Raw genomic sequence first — 20,156 nt, 5'->3', positions numbered from 1 at the left:
ATCGCCGTGCCTTGTTTTTTTTTTTTTTAGATGTTGAGTTGTTGGGAAGCCTGGGGGTACAAGCGTACCTAGAGTACCCACCAGATTTTTTATGGTTGGGGTGTTGGTTGTCTAGTTTTTATTGTGGTATAGGTGACACTGTTGTTTTGTATTCTGGTCATGCCCAGGGCAAGGGCACCTTTTTGCCTTTGTCAGCCATGGGTGTACTTCCACAGCTGCAAAGTACCCACTGAAGTAGGGGCGACTCTGGCCAATAAGCCAAGCCCTCTACAGGTACAGTATTTACCTGTAGCAGCTCTCTTACCAGCTAAGGTACAAAAAGCATTATCTCAGTGCTAGCAAACTTCTAGTTCAAAGTCATTATATTTTAATGTTTTGGATTAGTTTTATGTCCATCTAACCCGCCTCCTCTCAGTGTGGAGTCAGCTATGTAATTGCTTGATAAGTCACTTATATAAAAATGACATTTTTATAATAAAATAAATTTTTATATATACTTACCAAGCAATTACATAATCGGAGCCTCCCCTCCTTCCCCACAGACGGACATATTTTGGCTCAAATGAATTGATATTTCCCGCTGAGTTGTACCTGTCAGTCCCAGTAGTGGGTGGGACCCTGTCACCTACACTAACGATGGTAGCGCCACCTCAAAATTTGAATTTTTGGTCTGCCGTGGTAGGAAGCGGTTAGCTATGTAATTGCTTGGTAAGTATATAAGGGATTTTGACAAAGGAAAAATCTATTTCTGAGGGAGGCCCCGTGTCACCCGGTGAAATTCCATTCTTACACGAATTTTTAGGTATAAATATTGCTAAATATACCAGAGAAAAAAGCTTACAGGAATGCTGGAGTTACTACCCCCAGATCGAGCACCTTCGATGAAGATGTCGGTATAACCAAGGGTGAGTGAAGGAATCACAACCACAGAGCCACACTCGATAGACATCCCCATGTCAATATCCCCGAGAAGAGTGAGGGGCCGTACCAGCGCCCACGCTCCCCAGCCCACCACGCAGCAACTCCAGCGCCATCTGAACTCATTCCAGACTAGCACCATCCCCAGGCTTGGCATGAGCCAGCAGGGGGGGCGAACCTGTACCTCAAAATATTCTAGGGGGGGTCACCGGGTGACACGGGGCCTCCCTCAGAAATAGATTTTTCCTTTGTCAAAATCCCTTTTCTGAGCTCGGCCCCATGTCACCCGGTGAAATAGTGTCAGAGAATCATGCCAAGACTGCAAAGCTACAACAAAATACAAAAGGTAATTGGAAAGAGACACATGCTATGGAAAAATAGATTTAATAAAAATATCTCAACAATGAAAATTGGGCTTAACTATAAGTAAATACTGGTGGCATAATACACCTCACATCAAAGATTACAATGAAATAGCAAACTTAACCTAGGAACAAGGTAGAAACACAAACATGTAGTACAATAGGGGAAAATAAAAGGCCCCTACAATTCAATAGAATAACCAGTAATTACAAACTTAAACCTAAAAGCAATGAGATACAATTGAAAGACAAAAATATATAAGGTACATGAAGCAAAATAAAAACCGCTTCAGTACCTCTGACTAAATCTAAATCCACAACATATCAAATTCCAAAACACAAGACAAGCAATAATCAGAAATACCAATATCGAGTATGAGGAGCAAGGCAGCGAGGCATGAACGATCCAGAAAGGCAGGCAGTGAAATAAATGAGGCAGGCGGGCGGGGGGGAAAGGAAAGGGATAAGGATAATTAAGGTGGGGAGATGACACTTCCCACAGCCACTGTAGAAAATTTAAGAGCTTCGAGTGATTTTAAATAGTGGCGTTTAAACACTAGAGGTGATTTCCATTCTGTATACTTGGTAAGTTCGGCAAAATCCATATTATAAAAATAATTAGTGGAGGTAGCTACTGCTCGGATATCATGAACCTTTGGAACTGAATCTGGGTTAGCTTGTTTAATAAAATACAGAATTTGTTGTCTTATAGCATTCAAAGAGAGAGTACCACCTTTCTCCCTGATGAAAAGAGGACCCGACTTAAACTGTGGAGTTCTTTGTAGGTAAGACTTTAAGGTATATACTGGACATAATGACTGGTCCTGAGGAAGAGGCACCACCTTCCAGGGGGACCACCTGTCCTGAGGGTCTTCATTCTTAGCTAAGAACGTATGATCAGGGGAAAGGAGGACTTCTCCGGACGGAAGGAAATTAACATGATCATCACCTCTAGTGAGGGCCGATAGCTCTGAAATTCTGGCACCTGAAGCTAAGCTAATCAGAAACAAGGTTTCCCTTAACAGATCCAAGTATGAGCATAGAGAATTATCAATGTCAGTGGCTAATTTCAAAACATCGTTGAGGAACCAGGTAACGGAAGGAGGGCAAGTTACTGGTCTCAAACGGGCACATGCTCTGGGGATGGAGGAGAAGTATGAATCTGTAAGGTCAATATTAAAACCGTACAAAAATACCTTCTTTAAGGCTGATTTAGCTGTAGTAATAGTGGCCGGGGCAAGGCCTTTTTCAATCAGTGACCTAAAGAAAGTAACTGCTAAGTTGGTTGTCATAGTTTGAGCTCCAGATGCCTTTAAAAAAAGGACGCCAATTTTTTGACTGCCGAATCGTATTGTCTGAGAGTAGAATCTCTCTTGTCTGATTCCAAAACAGAGTGTTGACGGGGTCAATGTTTGCTCCCTTCTTTGCAGCAAACTTTATAAAGTCCATAAAACCAGTGCATTCTGAATTCTTAAGGAAGCTGACACAGTCTTTGTTTGTACTACTTGGGTCAGTCTGGGTTTGGGTATCTGATGACACTGCAACTTGAGTTCCTTTAATAGAGGAAACCAGTTGCTCTTCGGCCAATAGGGAGCTACTAGAGCTAATTGGCCGTTGAATGACCTGAGTTTGTGTAGGACTTTTAACAACATGTTTATCGGAGGAAACAGATATATCCTCTCCCAACAATTCCAATTTATGGACATCGCATCTGTGGCAAAAGCCTGGGGTCCAGGTTGGGAGCCACGTAACAGGGAAGCTTGTGATTGCTCTCCGTGGCGAACAGATCCACTTGGAGGCCCGGAACCCGGCGGCGAATCCACTTGAAGGAGTCCTCATCCAGAGACCACTCCGTCTCCAACGGAGTAGTCCTGGACAGGGAGTCCGCCGCCACGTTCCGCACCCCCGCTAGGTGGGTGGCTGACAGATGCCAGCCGTGTTTGTTCGCCAAGGAGAAGATAGCTACCATCACCTGGTTTACACGACCTGATTTGGAGCCGCCCCTGTTGATGCAATGAACCACCACGGCGCTGTCCAGCACAAGCTTGACGTGAATCCGGCTGGCGGGGCGAAGTTTCTTGAGTGTTAGAAACACTGCCATAGCTTCCAAGGTGTTTATATGAAACTGTTGGAACATTGTGGACCACGTTCCTTGAACTTTTTGTTTTGGTGAGTACCCTCCCCAACCGCTTAATGAAGCGTCCGTGTGGATTACCAACGCCGGAGGGGGAAATTGAAGTGGAACCGACTTCAACAGGCCACTGGCTGTGGACCATGGCCGGAGTCTTGTTTTCAAGATTCGCGGGATTGAAGAGATCCTGTCTCTGAGCCTGACATTGGCTCGTCTCTGCCATACTCTGTTTATATCTTTTAGTTTCGCTTTCAAAAGCAGGTCCGTCACTGAGGCGAATTGAAGGGAGCCGAGAATCCTCTCTTGAGACCGGCGGGATGCTGCTTTGTCCCTCAAAAATTTCCTGGTAGTGGCGGCAATCTCCTTCCGCTTGGGTGGCAGGAGGGACAACCTGTACGAAGTCAGATCCCATTGGAGGCCTAGCCACTGAAACCGGGATTCCGGAGTCAGGCGGGACTTCTCACTGTTCAGCTGAAAGCCTAACGACTCCAGAAACTTGATCACTATGGCCGTAACCTTCCGGCACTCCAGAACTGTCGGAGCCCAGATTATCCAATCGTCCAGGTAAGCCGCCAGGGAGATTCCCCGGGACCGTAGTTGCTGAACGACTGTTTCCGCCGGTTTCGTAAAAATTCTGGGGGCTACATTGAGTCCGAAAGGCATGACTCTGAAGGAGTAGGCTTGTTTCCCGAGTTTGAAACCCAGGAAGGGAGAGGTTCCGCGCAACCGGGACGTGATAGTAAGCGTCTGAAAGATCGATAGAGGTGGTGACGGCTCCACGCGGAAGTAGAGTCCGTACCTGAGCTACCGTAAGCATGCAAAACTTGTCGCATCTTATGTAGCGATTTAGACGTGATAGATCTAGAATCACTCTTTGTTGGCCGGAATCTTTCTTTGGGACAGTGAACAACCTGCCTTGAAATTTGAGGTGCCTTACTTTCTTTATTGCTCTCTTGTTGAGAAGCTCTGTTACAAAGTCCTGTAGGGTTTTGGAGGGGGGTTGGTAAAACCTGGTCAAGGGAGGGGGATCCTTGATCCAGCTCCAACCCAGGCCTTTGGACACAATGCAGTGTGCCCAAGGGCTGAAGGTCCACTGGTCTTTGAACCGGTAGAGGCGACCACCTACCTGATTGGTCTCAGTGGGAGGAAGAGGGCTTGCTTCCTCTACCACGGCCTGATCTTCCCTGAGAGGCGGATCCAGTCCTACCTCTGTATGGGGCGCAACCCCTGCCTCCCCTTGCACTTCTATTAAGGCCGTGAAAGACCCCACGGCCCTCATAGGAGGAGTTGTACGCCGGAGAAGAGACGTACGATGGTGCAGCAAGAGGTTGGGCTAGTTGAACCAGCACATATTGGTGGGGTTGAGCCTTGGAGGTGGAGGGTTGGCCTACCGCCGAAACTGGGACAGCTTGAACCACTGTCTGGGGATGAGGCCTCCTTCTCCTGAGGCGTTTCCCCGACTTAGCCTGGGAATCACCAGTTTCGGGAGTTTTCCGTTTGAAGGCGGAAATACCCCATCTCGCTCGTAGGCTCTGATTAGCCCTAGTAGCTTCGCCCAGGACCTTCGAAACTTCATCCTCTGGGAAGAGGTTAGTCCCCCAGATGGAGCTCTTCATGAGCTTATTAGGCTCATGACGAATGGTGGCATCCGCGAAAATGAATTTGCGGCACTCCAACTTAGCCACCATGAAGTCATACAGGTCTGACTGAAAACCTGCCAACAGGGATTTAGCCAGAACCTGGAAGAGTTGTTCGTCTGCGCATGAGACGGCCACCGCCTCTGACAGACACAAGGAATTCAAAGACCGGCTCAGTCTCGTCCTTGCCTCGAACTCCGTCTTCAGGAGAGCTTCTGGGAGTTTGGGAAGCTGCTCACTGAATTGTGTGGACGCACAGAAGGCATCTAACTTACCCACCGTGAAAGTAGATGGGGCATCCCTCCAGAACTCCTCACCTCCCGGGAACACCAGGGATGTGGAGTCCGTCTCCCTGAGCTGAGGCAAAGGTTTGCCTTCGAAGTAGGCCTGAGCAGTCGCCAAAGCAACTTTATTCAGGCAGGGAGTGGGTAACTTGTCACCCAAGGAGAACATGGTATAGTTCCCCTTGAACGGAGTGAGCTTTGTATTATCTGCTTGCCACTCAGTGAGAGTGCGAAGCAGAGCCGATTGTGCCTGGTCCCTAGGGAAGATCATCATCTCCTTTGGGACCTCATCTGAACGTACCCAGGCTTCCTCCGTCAGCCTAACAAAGCCTGGATAGGGGGGCAAGAGGTCAGGAGGGAAGAACTCCAGCTCCTCCAGACGTCTCGTGCCCAAACCCTCGATTGTCAGGGTATCCTCATGGCGAATGGCACGTAGAGCAAAACACCACGGGTTTCCAACGTCAAAAGGAGGGAGGGAAGCAGTATCAGGGATCTGATAACTGGGTCCGGCACCGCCGGAGCGAGCCATATCAGCAATCAGATTCTCCTGACTCTGCAACCTGTCCGCAAGCTTCGAAAGCTTGGAATCGACCTCCGACGAGAATCTAGCTAGGAGCATCCCAGCAAACGCTTCAGGGTCAAAGGGAGGCTGGCGAGGAGGGCTGGGTCTGGCCGCCTCTTACTCGCTCCTTTGCCCGAGGTTCCAGCTTTACTCCCGGAGGCCAGAGGTGCGGAGACCTTTGCCTTCGACGGGGAAAGGGGATGCCTTCCGGGAAGATGAGGACTTAAAGCCCTTCGCCTTTCCACGAAGTCTTCAACTTGGGGACAGTAGATGGAGCACTGTCCTCAAGATGGAAGACTTGGAAAAGCCCTGAAAGGAAGAGGTTGATGAAGAAGGGGAATCAAAAGGGCGCCCGCCCCACTGCCTCACTTACCTCACCACCTACCTGGTACTGCTCGGTATTCATAGGCTCTAAATCCAGGTCCAGAGCGGCGACGTCTTCTGAAACCTCCGGCGTGGGGTCTCATCTACGAGTGGCTGGGTCACGACCGGATCTGCTCAATGATGGGGCGGCCACTTCAGTTGGTACGGCCACGGCGATCCGGGCTCCGGGGTAGAGAAGGTATCTCCACTTCGTCGTCGAGGACGTATGGCTTCCCGACGAACGTTCCTCCCAAACCCAGCCACCCAAGCGCGGAGGGACTCAATAGCCTCTTTTTCGAGGACTCGTCAGCCTGAAAAAGGGGTGAGTCAAAGGGAGGCTAAGAAATACCTAAATAAAATAAATTACAAAATATCGCGAAACATTGCAATATGGAAGGCAGAATTAACATGCGGTGGAAAGCAAATAGCTTACCGACTCGTCCTGGGTGCACCAAGAAAGAGCAAAGCACACCTCGCAGCCCTCCGGGTGCCACACGATCAGATCATCCAGTCGGACTGCACAACCAGCGTGGGTCCGACACACCACATGGCCATAGGGTTGCTGAAGAGTGGCGGAACACCCGGGCTCCTCACAGCGAACAGTCTGTAAGTGAAAACAGTAAATGAGCTTACCTTTCTAAGAAACTTAAGCTAAGTAGGCAAGGGTATTTCAGTAAACCGGCGGAATGAAAAAACCTCGTCAGAGACGGGCCTACTAAAAAGTAACTTAATTTAAGGTAAGCTGGGTACAAACCCCCCCGACTGCCGGAGTAAACCGGCGGAACGAGGGGGCCGAATCAACGGGACCTTCACCGCGAGGGATGCCGGGAACAGAACGGCAAAACCCAGGGGTGAAATCACCGGACTCTATGACCATCATGAAATAATAATAATAATAAATAAATTTCCACTCAACGGCGGGGTGAACCGCCGGGAAATTCAAAATAATAAACATCTATCGGCGGGGTAAACCGCCGGGGCATATATAAACACACACTAGTCCCCAGGCGGGATGAGCCGCCGGGGAAACAAAACAAAATAAGATGGTAACGTAATTGGTTAACAAGACAATATAAATCTACGTTCCCCGGAGTCCGGAACCACCCACACCGGAGATCTCAGGACCTTATCGTAGAGAACCAAAGAAGGGTGAGGGTGTCAAACACCACGATCCACCGGGGCAGATGTAAGCGCCAGTCAACCCAACTAAAGCATCTCGAACGCCGGAGCGAACATAGAACAAGGTCGAGAAGAAAACCCTGAGACGTTCGAGAACTTGCTCGATCCTAGGAGAGCGGGTGAACGAAACATTGAGCCCAGCCACGAGTCACCTGGAACCAGCTCTGGGAGGGAGCAAATCCCTCAACCAGAAAGATTCACAACATGGGGTGAGAGTCGGACACCGACATCACCCGCAAGAGAAGATGACGAGAAGCTGGACCCAAAACAGGGTAGGGGAGGGGGGGGTGGAGTGGACAGGGAAGGTAGTAGGCCAGAGCAGAGGCGAACAGGAGACTGGGGAGAAACTCACCCGCTCAACTGCATGATACCTAAAATCATGGCCTACACCTAAGGGAAAGGGGGAAAGAACGACCAAGACCTCTGTACTCTCACCTATAAACATAGACGTAGCCTATGAAAGGGGGAAGAGAAGGAAAAGGGGAGAAAAAGGGAACAACAGGGAGAGAATTTCCGAGTCGAAGACCAACCAGAGCCGAACGTAAGGGAGGAATAACGCTCGTGGAGGAGAAATGCCCACAGAAAAAACTCAACCCCTTCGTAAAGAAGAGGGAGGAGAATGGGGACTCACTCCACACCCAAACAACGGACAGGAAGGCACGACAACAGAAATCCCTCAACCTGCTGACCCCATCCTCTCGCTTAACCTAACTCAAGGGAAGGGAGAATAGGAGGTCAAGGGGGCAATAAAAGCCTAACGTACACTAGGCTGTGACAAAATTTAACCAAATAAATCACCAAATGTGTGTGAAATAAACAATATAAAATAAGATAAAAATATACTGTGTTTGGCGCATAGCCTAACCGAAGGAAGCGACAGGATGAGCCTGACGTCCCCACGGAATAGGACAACGCAGAGATAGCATGATGTCGAGCATCAGCCAATAAAAATAATTAATATAAATATAATTATTAAGCTAAAATGTCCAAGAGGAAACATCCTGGGGAGAAAACTAAGCGGGAACAAAACGGGAACCCGATGCGGGAACCTTAAGGAACAGATCAAAAACATTATCGTTAAAATGAAACCGAACAATCCCACTTAGAAAACCACCAGGATGAGACTTATGGGGAAGCATAAGGCATGAGCCGACCAGGAAAAACCCAAACAGAACAAGCTGAGTGGGTAAACCTCGCAGACAACATGGCTGGCTGGGGGACGCCGTAGCGTCATAACAAAGCCACGAATAATAACAGTTACGGGCTAAGACAGCCAACAAATCATAAGACAACCCCAAAATCAGATGGTACTTAACTTGGACATGGTAAAGCTGCTCGACGACATGACAAAGATGCAAAATAAGCCGAAAAACACAGGCTAACAAAACACCGTAGTGCAAAAATCAAGTGCTAGAAATGGAATGAGTTCAGATGGCGCTGGAGTCGCCGCATGGCGGGCTGGGGAGCGTGGGCGCTGGTACGGCCCCTCACTCTTCTCGGGGATATTGACATGGGGATGTCTATCGAGTGTGGCTCTGTGGTTGTGATTCCTTCACTCACCCTTGGTTATACCGACATCTTCATCGAAGGTGCTCGATCTGGGGGTAGTAACTCCAGCATTCCTGTAAGCTTTTTTCTCTGGTATATTTAGCAATATTTATACCTAGAAATTCGTGTAAGAATGGAATTTCACCGGGTGACACGGTGCCGAGCTCAGAAATAAAATTTTATTTTATTATAAAAATGTCATTTTCAAGTCAATGACCTTTGTAGGCTAGTTTCATATGAATAAGGTTTTATCTTCTGAATAATATAATAATAATGATTATAATTGTAGCAGTGGCCTTCTTACAAAAGTTTTGTGTATAGAGTACAGTATAGCGGTTATTTTTATTCCATATTTTTAAAAAGATTTCAGAATGAATAAATATTGACCTTTCAGATTCGCAACCTTACATTGTGGTAACATTGAAGAAGAGGTGTTGTCACCATCTTTCAGTGCTGCATATTCGTCTGTCAGGGCTTATGCAAACACAAAGCTTTGCAATGTACTCACAGCTCTTGAGATGCAGAGACGATTTGGTGAGTAGTTTTCATAGTACAGTACATGGTATGAGTTGTAGGTCAAGTCCTCATTGTTGTCGAAAGCAAGGGAAAACTCTTATCACAAAATTACTAATATCTTCATTGCAGTTATCAGCATTGATTGACAGGTATGAGAAAATGATCCTGATTGCTTCTCACCTTTTTCTTGGGCTTTTGTTGAACCTTTGTTTTTGCTTTGGTTTGTTCACCACTAGTTTTTAATCATCATGCATCATAGATTGACATTTGCTATCTTTTATAACAGATTAATTAGTATATGTTTATATTTATTATTTACAAATATTTAACCTTCATCATATATACCATAGGCCATTTGTTACCCATTTGAGGTGGGAAATTATGTAGTTAGCTCTGGTTATTGGATCATTTTGTGTACAGTTTTTCAGCAATATTTTAGTCTTTGTATAATTAGATAATTTACCTTGAATTATATTTGTACACTGTGGAACTTGCTATAATGGTCTCAACAATTATACTTTCTGAAAAAGGCATGTTCGGGAGGCATCAGAGGCAGCAATGTCGTGCTTCAAGGAGAAATCTATGTAATTGCCCTGCATGCAGGTTCCTTCTCAATGAAGGGATCCCCTGGGGTGGCCTCAAACAGGGTACTCTTCTTTCCCCCAGTTCAGATCTACTGTAAATATCTCGCTATACTGTACTCGTCATCTCTTTCTTCATCTTTCAAATTTTTTCAGTTTTCTTCCATCTTGGTGTCAAACCACTCAGAGTTCCTCTTTACTGTCTTGATTACCAAGAAGGGATACCATTGCTGGGATTGTGGTTAATGTTTAAGTCAACAGGGGGGGCTGCTGTGATCTTGTCAAAGACCCAGTAATATTTGAACCTGAGAGATATCAATATGCTTGTCATATTAATAACACAGAGGAGGCAATATCTTTTGAAAATTCCCTTTGATGTAGAACCACCTAGTTGGTGAAGGGCTCATTAACACTTGGAATTAATTCCCTTGTTTTATATATGTAACTTACCAAGCAATTACATTGCTCACTTTGCTCAGAGTTTCACTCGCTGGCAGCTTAAAATTTTGAAATTCGCGGGTAGCGCTAGTTCACTAGTGCAGGTGACTTGACCCTGCCCACTTTCAGTGTAAAAGAGGAATAACGCGGCAGTTTGTTTACTGTTGGCTCTCGACTGAAGTTCAGTTGTGAGCATTCAGCTTGGTTTTGAAATTTCGACACTTTTTCTTTGGATGTTTCTTCTGTTTGGTGAAGTATTTATTATTTTGGTAGCTTTTGACATTTGTATTTATATTAGGTTTTCTCTGCTTGACCTTTTGTCACAGATTAGGACTTTTCTTTAGATTAGAGACTTTATTTTCGTTGACATGTTAGCCTTGATGTCAGACTCAAGTTCAGCTAGCTTGCGCCATTGCAGTAAAGGCTGCAATATGAGACTAACAAAAACTACTTATAACTCTCACACTTGGACTGTAGGGGGGCAAGCGTGTTCCACTGACTTAACTTGTGAAGAATGTAAAGATACGGATGCTAAAAATGGAAGGTTTTGGGATCTTATTTAGCAAACTTGGATAGGGACAGGAAGAGGAAGGCAGCCTCTACACCCAAGAGCAAGACTGTAGATAGCCTTTCTTTAAAGTCTTCCAGTGAGGATATTCCTGTTATTATCTGTGCTTGTTCCCAATTTGTCTCCCATTCCCAGTCCTCTAACTATTCCATCTTCTTTACCTGACTCCCACGCTTCCGACCCGACCCCATTGCCATCCTCAAGTCAAAGTTAGTGTGTAATTTTGACCAAAAGATTGGTCTTATGGTGGATACAGTGGCCCAATTAGGGGCACTGGTGAAAGTCCTAATAGATAAAGTGGAGGGTAAGAGTGTTAGTGAATTGACAGTAGAGGAGGTGGCTACTCATCCCGCCGATGCTCCTAGGCAAAGGTCACTGGCGTACTTCCCTACACCTGGGAGAAGTCATACCAGAATCCTAAGGGAGGTCGGTGGGGTCTGCCCACGGGTAGTCGCCCCCTCGGTCAGATCTGTTGTAAAGTCCTAGGTAGCGATGGACGGTCGTTGGAGAGGTATCCGTACGGAAGTGAGTAGGCTCTGTTTGAGTTCCGAGGCTTCGAACCCTGAGAAGAGGTGCCAGTGGCACTTTAGTGACGGGTCACAGCCACTGAAAAGGCCCGCAGCGGACACGATCCTCTCTTCTCCAGTACCCTCCAAGAGGTTCCGAGAACCTTCATGCAGCCCATGACTCGTGTAGCTTCTGGGATTGTCCAGAACACTTCTCTTCAGATTACTCTGTGCTGCAACCCAGGCACCCTTGTTCATGTAAACATTCTTTGTCTTCCAAGCGATCTCCTGCTTCTCGCAAGCGCCTAGTAGCTCCCGAACCTCCAGTAACACCCGAGCCCCTGGTAGCACCTGAGCACCCATTAGCACCCGAGCACCCATAACACCCAAGAGCCCGTTTGTGGCCAAGCGCCCTTCAGTGCCTGAGTGTCCAGCAGTACCCAAGCATTCAGTTACCAGTCGCCAGGTTTATTCCTGGGAGCGCTCAGTACAATCTCTGACCCGTCTGGTGCCAGATGCCAAGCTCTTGGCACTAACTTCTGCTCTCGTCTTCATCTCTTCGCGCTGTGGAAACTGTGGATCCTTTATTATTGTCAATCCAGTGACAATTGGCCGACATTTTGGGTCTTTTGAAGGAGTCTTTGCCTGGCCAGGCCCCTTCGGAGTCACACTTATCTCCTTTTTCATCGGCAGTAAAGGATGATGTGGAACAGGCCTCTGCCATTTCAGCCTATGCAGCATTGTTGAATTATTTGCTGCAGATTTTCCTGATTTTTTCTCCCTGGTGGCTCCCGCATCTCCAGCTTCCATATTCCTCATGAGCAGCAAGCCTTCCAACTCCTCCAAACTTCCGAAGATGCTGCTCTCATCCTCTGCAAGGAAAGCCCTTAATGAGCTTGAGAGTTGGCTCTCAGAGAAGAGAGAGAAGGAGAAGGCTCTTCCTTTAGTTATCCTCCTTCTTGCCTTGTCCGTTAGAGATATTCAGCTCATGTGCTGGGAGTCGCTGCCTCCTCCCAGGGGGACTTCTCCGGCCTTATAGACTCGTCCCAGAGGTCAGCATTTGCTGTTGCTTGGTGATGTTCTCTCTCACAGAACTTGATCACCTCCTTAAGAATTTATTTAAAGTTTTTGAAGTCCTTAGCTTCTTAGATTGGTCAGTGGGAGCATTAGCTCGGAAGATTAAAGACTTCTTGTTACCAGAAGACATCGCCTTGGATTGGATCAATGTCCTTTTTTGTACTGACAAGGGCATTAGGGATGGCTCTCAAGAGTTAGCCTCTCTCTTCACCATGGGAGTACTCAAAAAGAGGGAGCTTTGGTGCTCTTTCACCACAAAGGGCATCAATGTGTCGCAGAAATCAGCTTTGCTCTTCTCTCCTCTTGATTGCCAGCACCTTTTCCCTCCGTCCACCATCAATGACATTGCTTCAGATCTTTAGAAGAATACTCAGGACCTTTTAGCACGGTCGACTAGGCGCCCCAGAGAGCTTTTGACTGTTAGCACCAAATCCATTTCTCCCTTTCAGCCACTGCCCTTTTGTGGTAGGAGACCAAGGGCCCAATCCAGACCTAAGACGAATCTCCGGTTCTTGTCTTGCTCTTTTAAGAAGTCCTCCTCCAAGTCTTCCTCAAGGAAGTGAGGACCCTGTCCTCCATGCACCAGTAGGAGCTAGGCTCCTCCATTTCAGGGAGAGATGGAGTACTTTATAAGGGTAGTGGAGCAGTGGATTGTGAAAGTGTTTCTTCTTCTTTTGACATTATTAGTCCCACTGTATAGCAGGGTTGGCCGCTTGAATCAACTTTCTTCATCTATTCTATTCCCTACATCTTCTTCCCCCAGTCCCACCTCACCACATCCATCCATCTGGTCCGTTGACGCCCCACACTCCTCCTCCCCATCACTGGCATGTTCTTAGCTCTCTTGATTGGTTCCACCTCCTCTCTTATTACATGGCCATAGTATCTCAGACGAGCTTCCCTCCCCAGCCTTCTCCTTTACATTACATATACCACACATTCTTCTTATATCTTGACTCTCTCTCTTTCCAGTAGTGATATTCCAGCAATCCATCTCACCATCCTCATCTCGGTTCTTTCCTCTTAAGTGCCCAGGTTTCTGCCCCATATAATAGTTCGGGCCTGATAATTATCCTAGAAATCTTCATTTTGATCTTTAATGGCATTTTCTTGTTTAAAACAACTTCAGTTACTACTTTCCATTTTTGCCATGCTTCTTTCACTATCTGTCTCACTGCTTTCTCAGTACCTCCCTCTTCTGTTATTATTGATCCCAAATAGTTAAACTAATTGTTCTTCTTTAGCACTGTACCATCTTCCACTTGAATATTTACTTCATGTCCTTCTCTACTGCTAGTCATTAGCTCTGTCTTTCCAATGTTCACTTTAAATCCTTTCCTTTCTAGGGCTCCTTTCCATGCTAAAAACCTTTCTTGCAGTTCTTCTTCTGTGTCTGCTATAATGACTAAATCGTCAGCAAACAACAGATCCCACCATTCATCGTTGTTCCATAATTCTGATGTCAGTGTGTCTATAATGACAAGGAACAAGAATGGACTTAGAGCTGATCCCTGATAGAGGCCCACCTCCACAGGGAATGTCTCAGTCTCCCCATATTTTGTTTGTACAGTAGTTCTTGCACCCTCATACATCATCTTCACTAACCTTACCAAGTTCTCTGGTACGCCTCTCTTTCCCAAACACCAATAGACTACTCTTGGTACCCTGTTTTGAAGGAGGGTTACTCTGTCCCATTCAGTGGTCAACATCTCTCTTTTTCTAGATGATTGGCTTCTCCGATCACCCTCGAAGGAGAAATGCATGGAGGACCCTCAGAAGCCCTTTCACTTAGCACAGGATTTAGGCCTGCTGATCAACACCCAGAAGTCTCAACTGATTCCAACGCAGAGGATTCTATATTTGGGGATGACAGTAGACTCTCAAGAGTTTTCAGGATTTTCCATCCCCCAGAAGAACACAGTCTTGTTTGAAGAAAGTGAACAATTTCCTCTCCTGTCAAACCTGCTCAGCCTATCAATGGATGAGCCTTCTCGGCACTGTTGCCTCCATGGAAAAAGTTTGTCTCCCTGGGAAGACTCCATATGAGAGTTCTTCAGTTTTATCTAAGGGCCAGCTGGAACAGGAGAGCTCATCCAGACACGTTTATCTTCCCTATTTCTCAGAAAATCAAGGAAGATCTCCTGTGGTGGAGGTCAGAAAGCAGACTGTCAGAGGGGAAGTCCCTCCTCCCATTGAGCCCCAACCTAGACTTCTTTTGAGATGCGTCAGATCTGGGTTGGGGGGCTCTTTTAGGCAACAAGGAAGTGTCAGGAACGTGGTCCAAGGAACAGAAACTCTGGCACATCAACATCAGGAACTGACAGCAGTTCATTTAGGTCTGCAGCACATTGCGTCAGAAGTCTTCAACAAGATAGTAATTGTGCATTCAGACGATACCAAGGCCCTGTCATACATAAAGAAGCAAGGGGGGACTCATTCACTCTCCCTCTGCGAGGCAGCAAGGTTCCTTCTTCTATGGGCGGACCGCAGTCAGACCAGGTTAGTAACCTTGTTCATCCAGGGCAAACTCAACGTCCTTGCAGACAAGTTGAGCTGTCACAATCAGGTACAGTACTCCCCACAGGGTGGACTCTTCATCCACAGGTATACGCAGATCTGTGGGGGAGGCCACTCTTGGATCTTCTCGCGACCGCCAAGAATCATCGTCTTCCTGTATGTTGTTCACCAGGGAGGTGCTGAGAAAGCAGGGGCAATGGACACCATGCTACAGGACTGGTTGAACAAGGATCTATATGCTGTCCCACCATTCTGCATGGTAAGGGAAGTCCTCAACAAGTTTCGTGACCACACAAATGTCACGATGACGTTAGTGGCCCCTTTCTGGCCATGGAAGGAATGGTATCCAGATCTCCTCAGGCTTCTAACTTCCTGAGGCTGTTACAACAGAGACAAAGTCTGCTCAGACAGCCCAGTTTAGGTGCTTTCACCAAGGATTGTCCACTCTGGCCCTAACAGGATACAGACTGCCAGGAAACTCCTTAGACAGAAAGGATTTTCAAGATCAGCTTCAGAGGCTGTTGCGAGATGTAGATGGCAATCTTCCAGCAAAGTCTACCAGGCCAAGTGGACAATCTTTTGGGCTTGGTGTAGAAGACATAACATCTCGTCTTTCTTCAAATCAAGACCTATCCGATCTCATCAAGTCCTTTGATACATCAGTCTGGAAAAAAAGGTCAGAAAAACTGACTAGTACTAAAAATAAAGAATTAAAAAGTTGCTGACCCTCAGATATTGACTGGCACTCTTGCCTGTCACTCTGCTGATGTATCAAAGAAATCCCATGGCCATCCCTATGCAGACTTTTGCCAGAGAGAAGAACAGAAAATGATTGATTCCACTTCATACAGGCAAGAACCTTACAATGTATCTTTCTTCCTGAGAGAATTTGAATTATCTCTAGCAAATGCTAAAAGAATCTACAGCTGGCCCAGGTAGAGCCAGCATGTAATGATTAAACATGCTGCAGAAAAAACAAAAACATTCATTTTAAATATTGTAAATCAAATATACAGTATATTAACCATACTATTCCACATACAATATATGAGAAATATTGTGAGTACTTTTCGTTAAACCTGGAAAAGACAGTTTGTTGATGACCATCTGCCATTCCAAAAAGTTTAACTCTTGCGTAAATGTTCACTTTTATGCAGTCTCTAGAGCGTACCATTATCTCTCCCTAGCCCAGTGCAGATTCAGAAACATGCATTCCACCACAGATGTGGTAGTCCAAATGGAATTCCTATATTTGAGGCAGTCACATCTAAACAACATCACATTAGTATATTTCTGAGTTCAGCCCCGTGTCAGCCGGTGAAATTCCATTCTAACTCGAATTTCTAGGTATAAATATTGCTAAATATACCAGAGAAAAAAGCTTTCAGGAATGCTGGAGTTACTACTCCCAGATCGAGCGTCTTCTAATGAAGACGTCGGTATAACCGAGGGTGAGTGAAAGAATCACAACCACAGAGCCACACTCGATAGACATCCCCATGTCAAGATCCCCGGGAAGAGCAAGGGGCCGTACCAGCACCCACGCTCACCCGCCTGCCACGCGGCGACTCCAGCACCATCTGAACTCATTCCATTTCTAGCACTCGTTTTGATCGCTGATTTGTTTGTGGCTTGTGTTTTTTGGCGTGATTTGCCTTTATTTCACCATGTCGTCAAGCACCTTTACTGTTTCAAGTTAAATACCATATTCTTGTGGGGTTTTTTATGATAAGTTTGGCTGTTTTACATCGTATTTAGATATTATACGTGAATCTTGTTGGGATGCTGCGCGCCCCTTGTCAGCCATGTCGATCAGCGAGGTTCGCTCGTTCAGCTTGTTCTGTTCGGGCTTCTCTTAGTCGGTTACATTATTTATCATTCCCCATAGGATTCATCCTGGTGGTCTTGCCTGGGTTGGGTCTTTGGGATATCCTCTAAAGTTATTTCGTAGAACTTCCCATCATAGGAGTTCTTACATTTAGGTTCCTGTAGTATTTTCCTAAAAATCTAGGTATCTCCCCAGGATGTTTTCCCTATTAATTATGGTCATTATAGATTTCTATTATGTTTGTGCTTGATGTCATGTTTTATTATATTAAATCTTATCATTATTACTGCGAGCGTCAGGTACAGTCCTATCTGTTTACTTCCTGTCGCTTTGTTGGTTAGGCTACGTGCCAAGCACAAGCCGATATCAATGTCTAGTGTATATATTTAGTAATGGTGGTTATTTATTTATTATTTCTGGTTAACATCCCTGTCCTAGCCCTGCCTAGTGCAAGGTTAGGCTTTCCTGGTAGCCTATTTGGCCTCCCTCTCTCCCTTGTACCCTGGAGTAGGTTAGATGAGAGGAGGGGATCAGCAGATGGAGGGAGTTTCTGTTGTTGTTCCGTCCACCGACCGTTGTTTGGGTGGTGGAGTGAGACCCCATTGTCCTCCCCCTTCTTTTCAGAGGGGTAGAGGTTTTTCCCTTGGATGTGTCTCCTCCACGCTATTTTAGCATTCCCTTACCTTACGGTTCTGGCTGGCCTTCGACACAGGAATTTCTCTCCCTGTTGGTTCTACATCCCTCCCTTTCATTCTCCCCTTCGTATTTTATAGACTGTCTATTACAAGGTGTCAGAGTCGGGGTCGTAGGCTACTTCCTTTTCCCTTCCTGTTAGGGCAGGCCTAGAGCTCTCCCTACTTGGGTATCACTTTACCTAGTACGGCTTGGGATTTCAGTTGAGATGGGTACACGTCTTCCCTAGTCTCCTGTTTTCCTCTTCTCTGGTCTAGCCCTTCCTTACTTAGCTTTTCCCCCTTCCCTAGCCTACCCTAAGTCAATTCCTTGTCATCTATCATGGTGTGACATCGGTCCCCGATATTCTCCCCGAGTGCTTGGGTCCTCCCTGGTGGAGGGATTCGCTCCCTCCCAGGGATGGTTCCTGGTGACAACCGTCTTGACTTTATGTTTCGTTTACCCGCTCTCCTCGGATCGAGTGGGTCTTTGAACATTTTCAGGGTTGCCCTTCCCCCTCCCATCATCCCCGGTCCTCCCTTTGCCTCCCCGTTATTCGCCTCCCGCGTCCTGGGTCATTCTAGTCGGAATTGATTGGCGTGCGCGTACACCTGCCCATGTGGGTCCAGTTGTGTTCTGCCTCTTCCTTCTTGTGTACTCTAGCGATAGAGGCTTGGGATCTCCGGTAGTGATGGTACCGGACTTCGGGGGACTCTACCTCATATGTGGCGTTGTTAACTAGTTTCTTTACCACCCTCTATGTGTATACACTTGTTACTGGTCCCCGGCGGCTTAACCCCACCGCCAGGTTGATATGTTTGCTTTAATCTTATATCAGAGTCCGGTGATCCTTCCTTTGGGTTCCGCTATGGAACTTCATTACTGGCGGTCCTTGTGGTGAGGGTCCTGTCAATTCAACTCTCTCGTTCCGCCGGAGTATTCCGCAGTCGGGAGGTTTTCTGTTTACCATATGTTTGTTGCTGGTCCCCGATGGCTTAACCCCGCCGTCGGGTTGATATATGAGTGTTGCTGGTCCCCGGCGGCTTAACCCCGCCGTCGGGTTGATATATATTTGATTTCTTTAATATTATATCAAAGTCCGGTGATCCTTCCCTTGGGTTCCGCCGTTTTTATTTCTGGCGTTCCTTATGGTAAGGGTCCCGTTGATTCAACTCTCTCGTTCCGCTGGAGTATTCCGGCAGTCGGGAGACTTTTTGCTTACCATGTGTTTGCTACTGCTCCCCAGCGGCTTAACCCCGCCGGCCGGGTTGAGATATTTACTTTAATTTTATATCAGTCCGGTGATCCTTCCTTAGGTTCCGCCGTTTTTATTACTGGCGTTCCTGGTGGTGAGAGTCCCGTTGATTCATCTCTCTCGTTCCGCCGGAAAATTCCGGCAGTCGGGAGGCGGTGCTTACCATATGTTTAGTTACTGGCCCCGCCGGGAACCCCGCCGCCGGGTTGATTTGTTTACTTTAAGTTTCTTTGCTTAGTAGGTCCGTCTCTGACAGGGTTTTTCATTCCACCGCAGTTCTCCAGTAGCATGGTATGAAAATACTTATCCCTACATAGTTTAAGTTTCTTAGAGTGGTAGATTCATGTACTTTTTCACACTTACAGACTGTTCGTTGTGAGGAGCCCGGATGTGCCGCCATCCTCCACCAACCCTACGGGCATGTGGTGTGTCGGACTCATGCTGGCTGTGCAGTCCGGCTTGACGACTTGATCGTCTGGCATCCGGACGGCTGTGAGGTTTGCTTCGCATCGTATGGATGTCTCCAGGACGAGTCGGTAAGCTAATTACTTCCGCTTTACCACATTAGTCACAGTTTATTATTTGGTCACATTTGGCTCTTATATAAACACGGTATTAGCCCTTTCTTTGACACTCTGCCCCTTTCAGGTTGACGAGTCCTTCAAGAAAGAGGCCTTGGGGTCTCTCCGCGCCTTGGTAGCTGGGTTCGGGAGGAATGTCCCGTTGGGGAAACCCTATATCCTCGATGAAAAGCTGAGGGACCTGCTTTATCCCAGCGCCTGGATCACTGCGGCCGTACCTTCTGATGTGGCCGCACCTATCATCGACGATCAGATCCGGGCCGCACCCAGCCCATGCAAGGGGACCCCTACACTGGGATTACAGAGTCGTCGCTGTGCTCGACCTGGATCTCAAGCCGATGGTCACCGAGCAGGACCAGGGGTAGGTATTGAGGTAAGTGAGGCAGTGGGGCGGGCGCCTCCTTAATCCCCCTCCTTCATCATCCTCTTCCTTTCAGGCCTTCACCAAACCTGCTATCTTGAGGGACAGAGTTCAGTCTACTGTCCCCAAGTTGAAGTCGTCGTTGAAGGCGAAGGGCTGCAAGTCCTCGTCTTCACGAAAAGTCTCTCCTTTCCCCCCGTCGAAGCCAAAGGGTGCTGACCCTTTGCCTTCCGGGAGCAAACTGAGTACCCCGGGCAAAGGAGCAAGTAAAT

The 20,156-nt window shown here is 47.0% G+C and overlaps 1 protein-coding gene across 1 annotated transcript in view; it reads left to right on the top strand.

The window, feature by feature from the left end:
- Wwox (WW domain-containing oxidoreductase) overlaps window positions 1–20,156 on the top strand; it is a 663,476-nt gene that overhangs the window by 463,220 nt on the left and 180,100 nt on the right. The window contains exon 6 of the mRNA XM_067102038.1: window positions 9,379–9,518. Coding sequence (XP_066958139.1) covers window positions 9,379–9,518 — 140 coding nt within the window. The remainder of the gene's footprint in view (window positions 1–9,378; window positions 9,519–20,156) is intronic.

Source organism: Macrobrachium rosenbergii, chromosome 58 (genome assembly GCF_040412425.1).
Source record: "Macrobrachium rosenbergii isolate ZJJX-2024 chromosome 58, ASM4041242v1, whole genome shotgun sequence".
Taxonomy (NCBI): domain Eukaryota; kingdom Metazoa; phylum Arthropoda; class Malacostraca; order Decapoda; family Palaemonidae; genus Macrobrachium; species Macrobrachium rosenbergii.
This window is presented reverse-complemented; position numbering and strand designations above follow the sequence as displayed.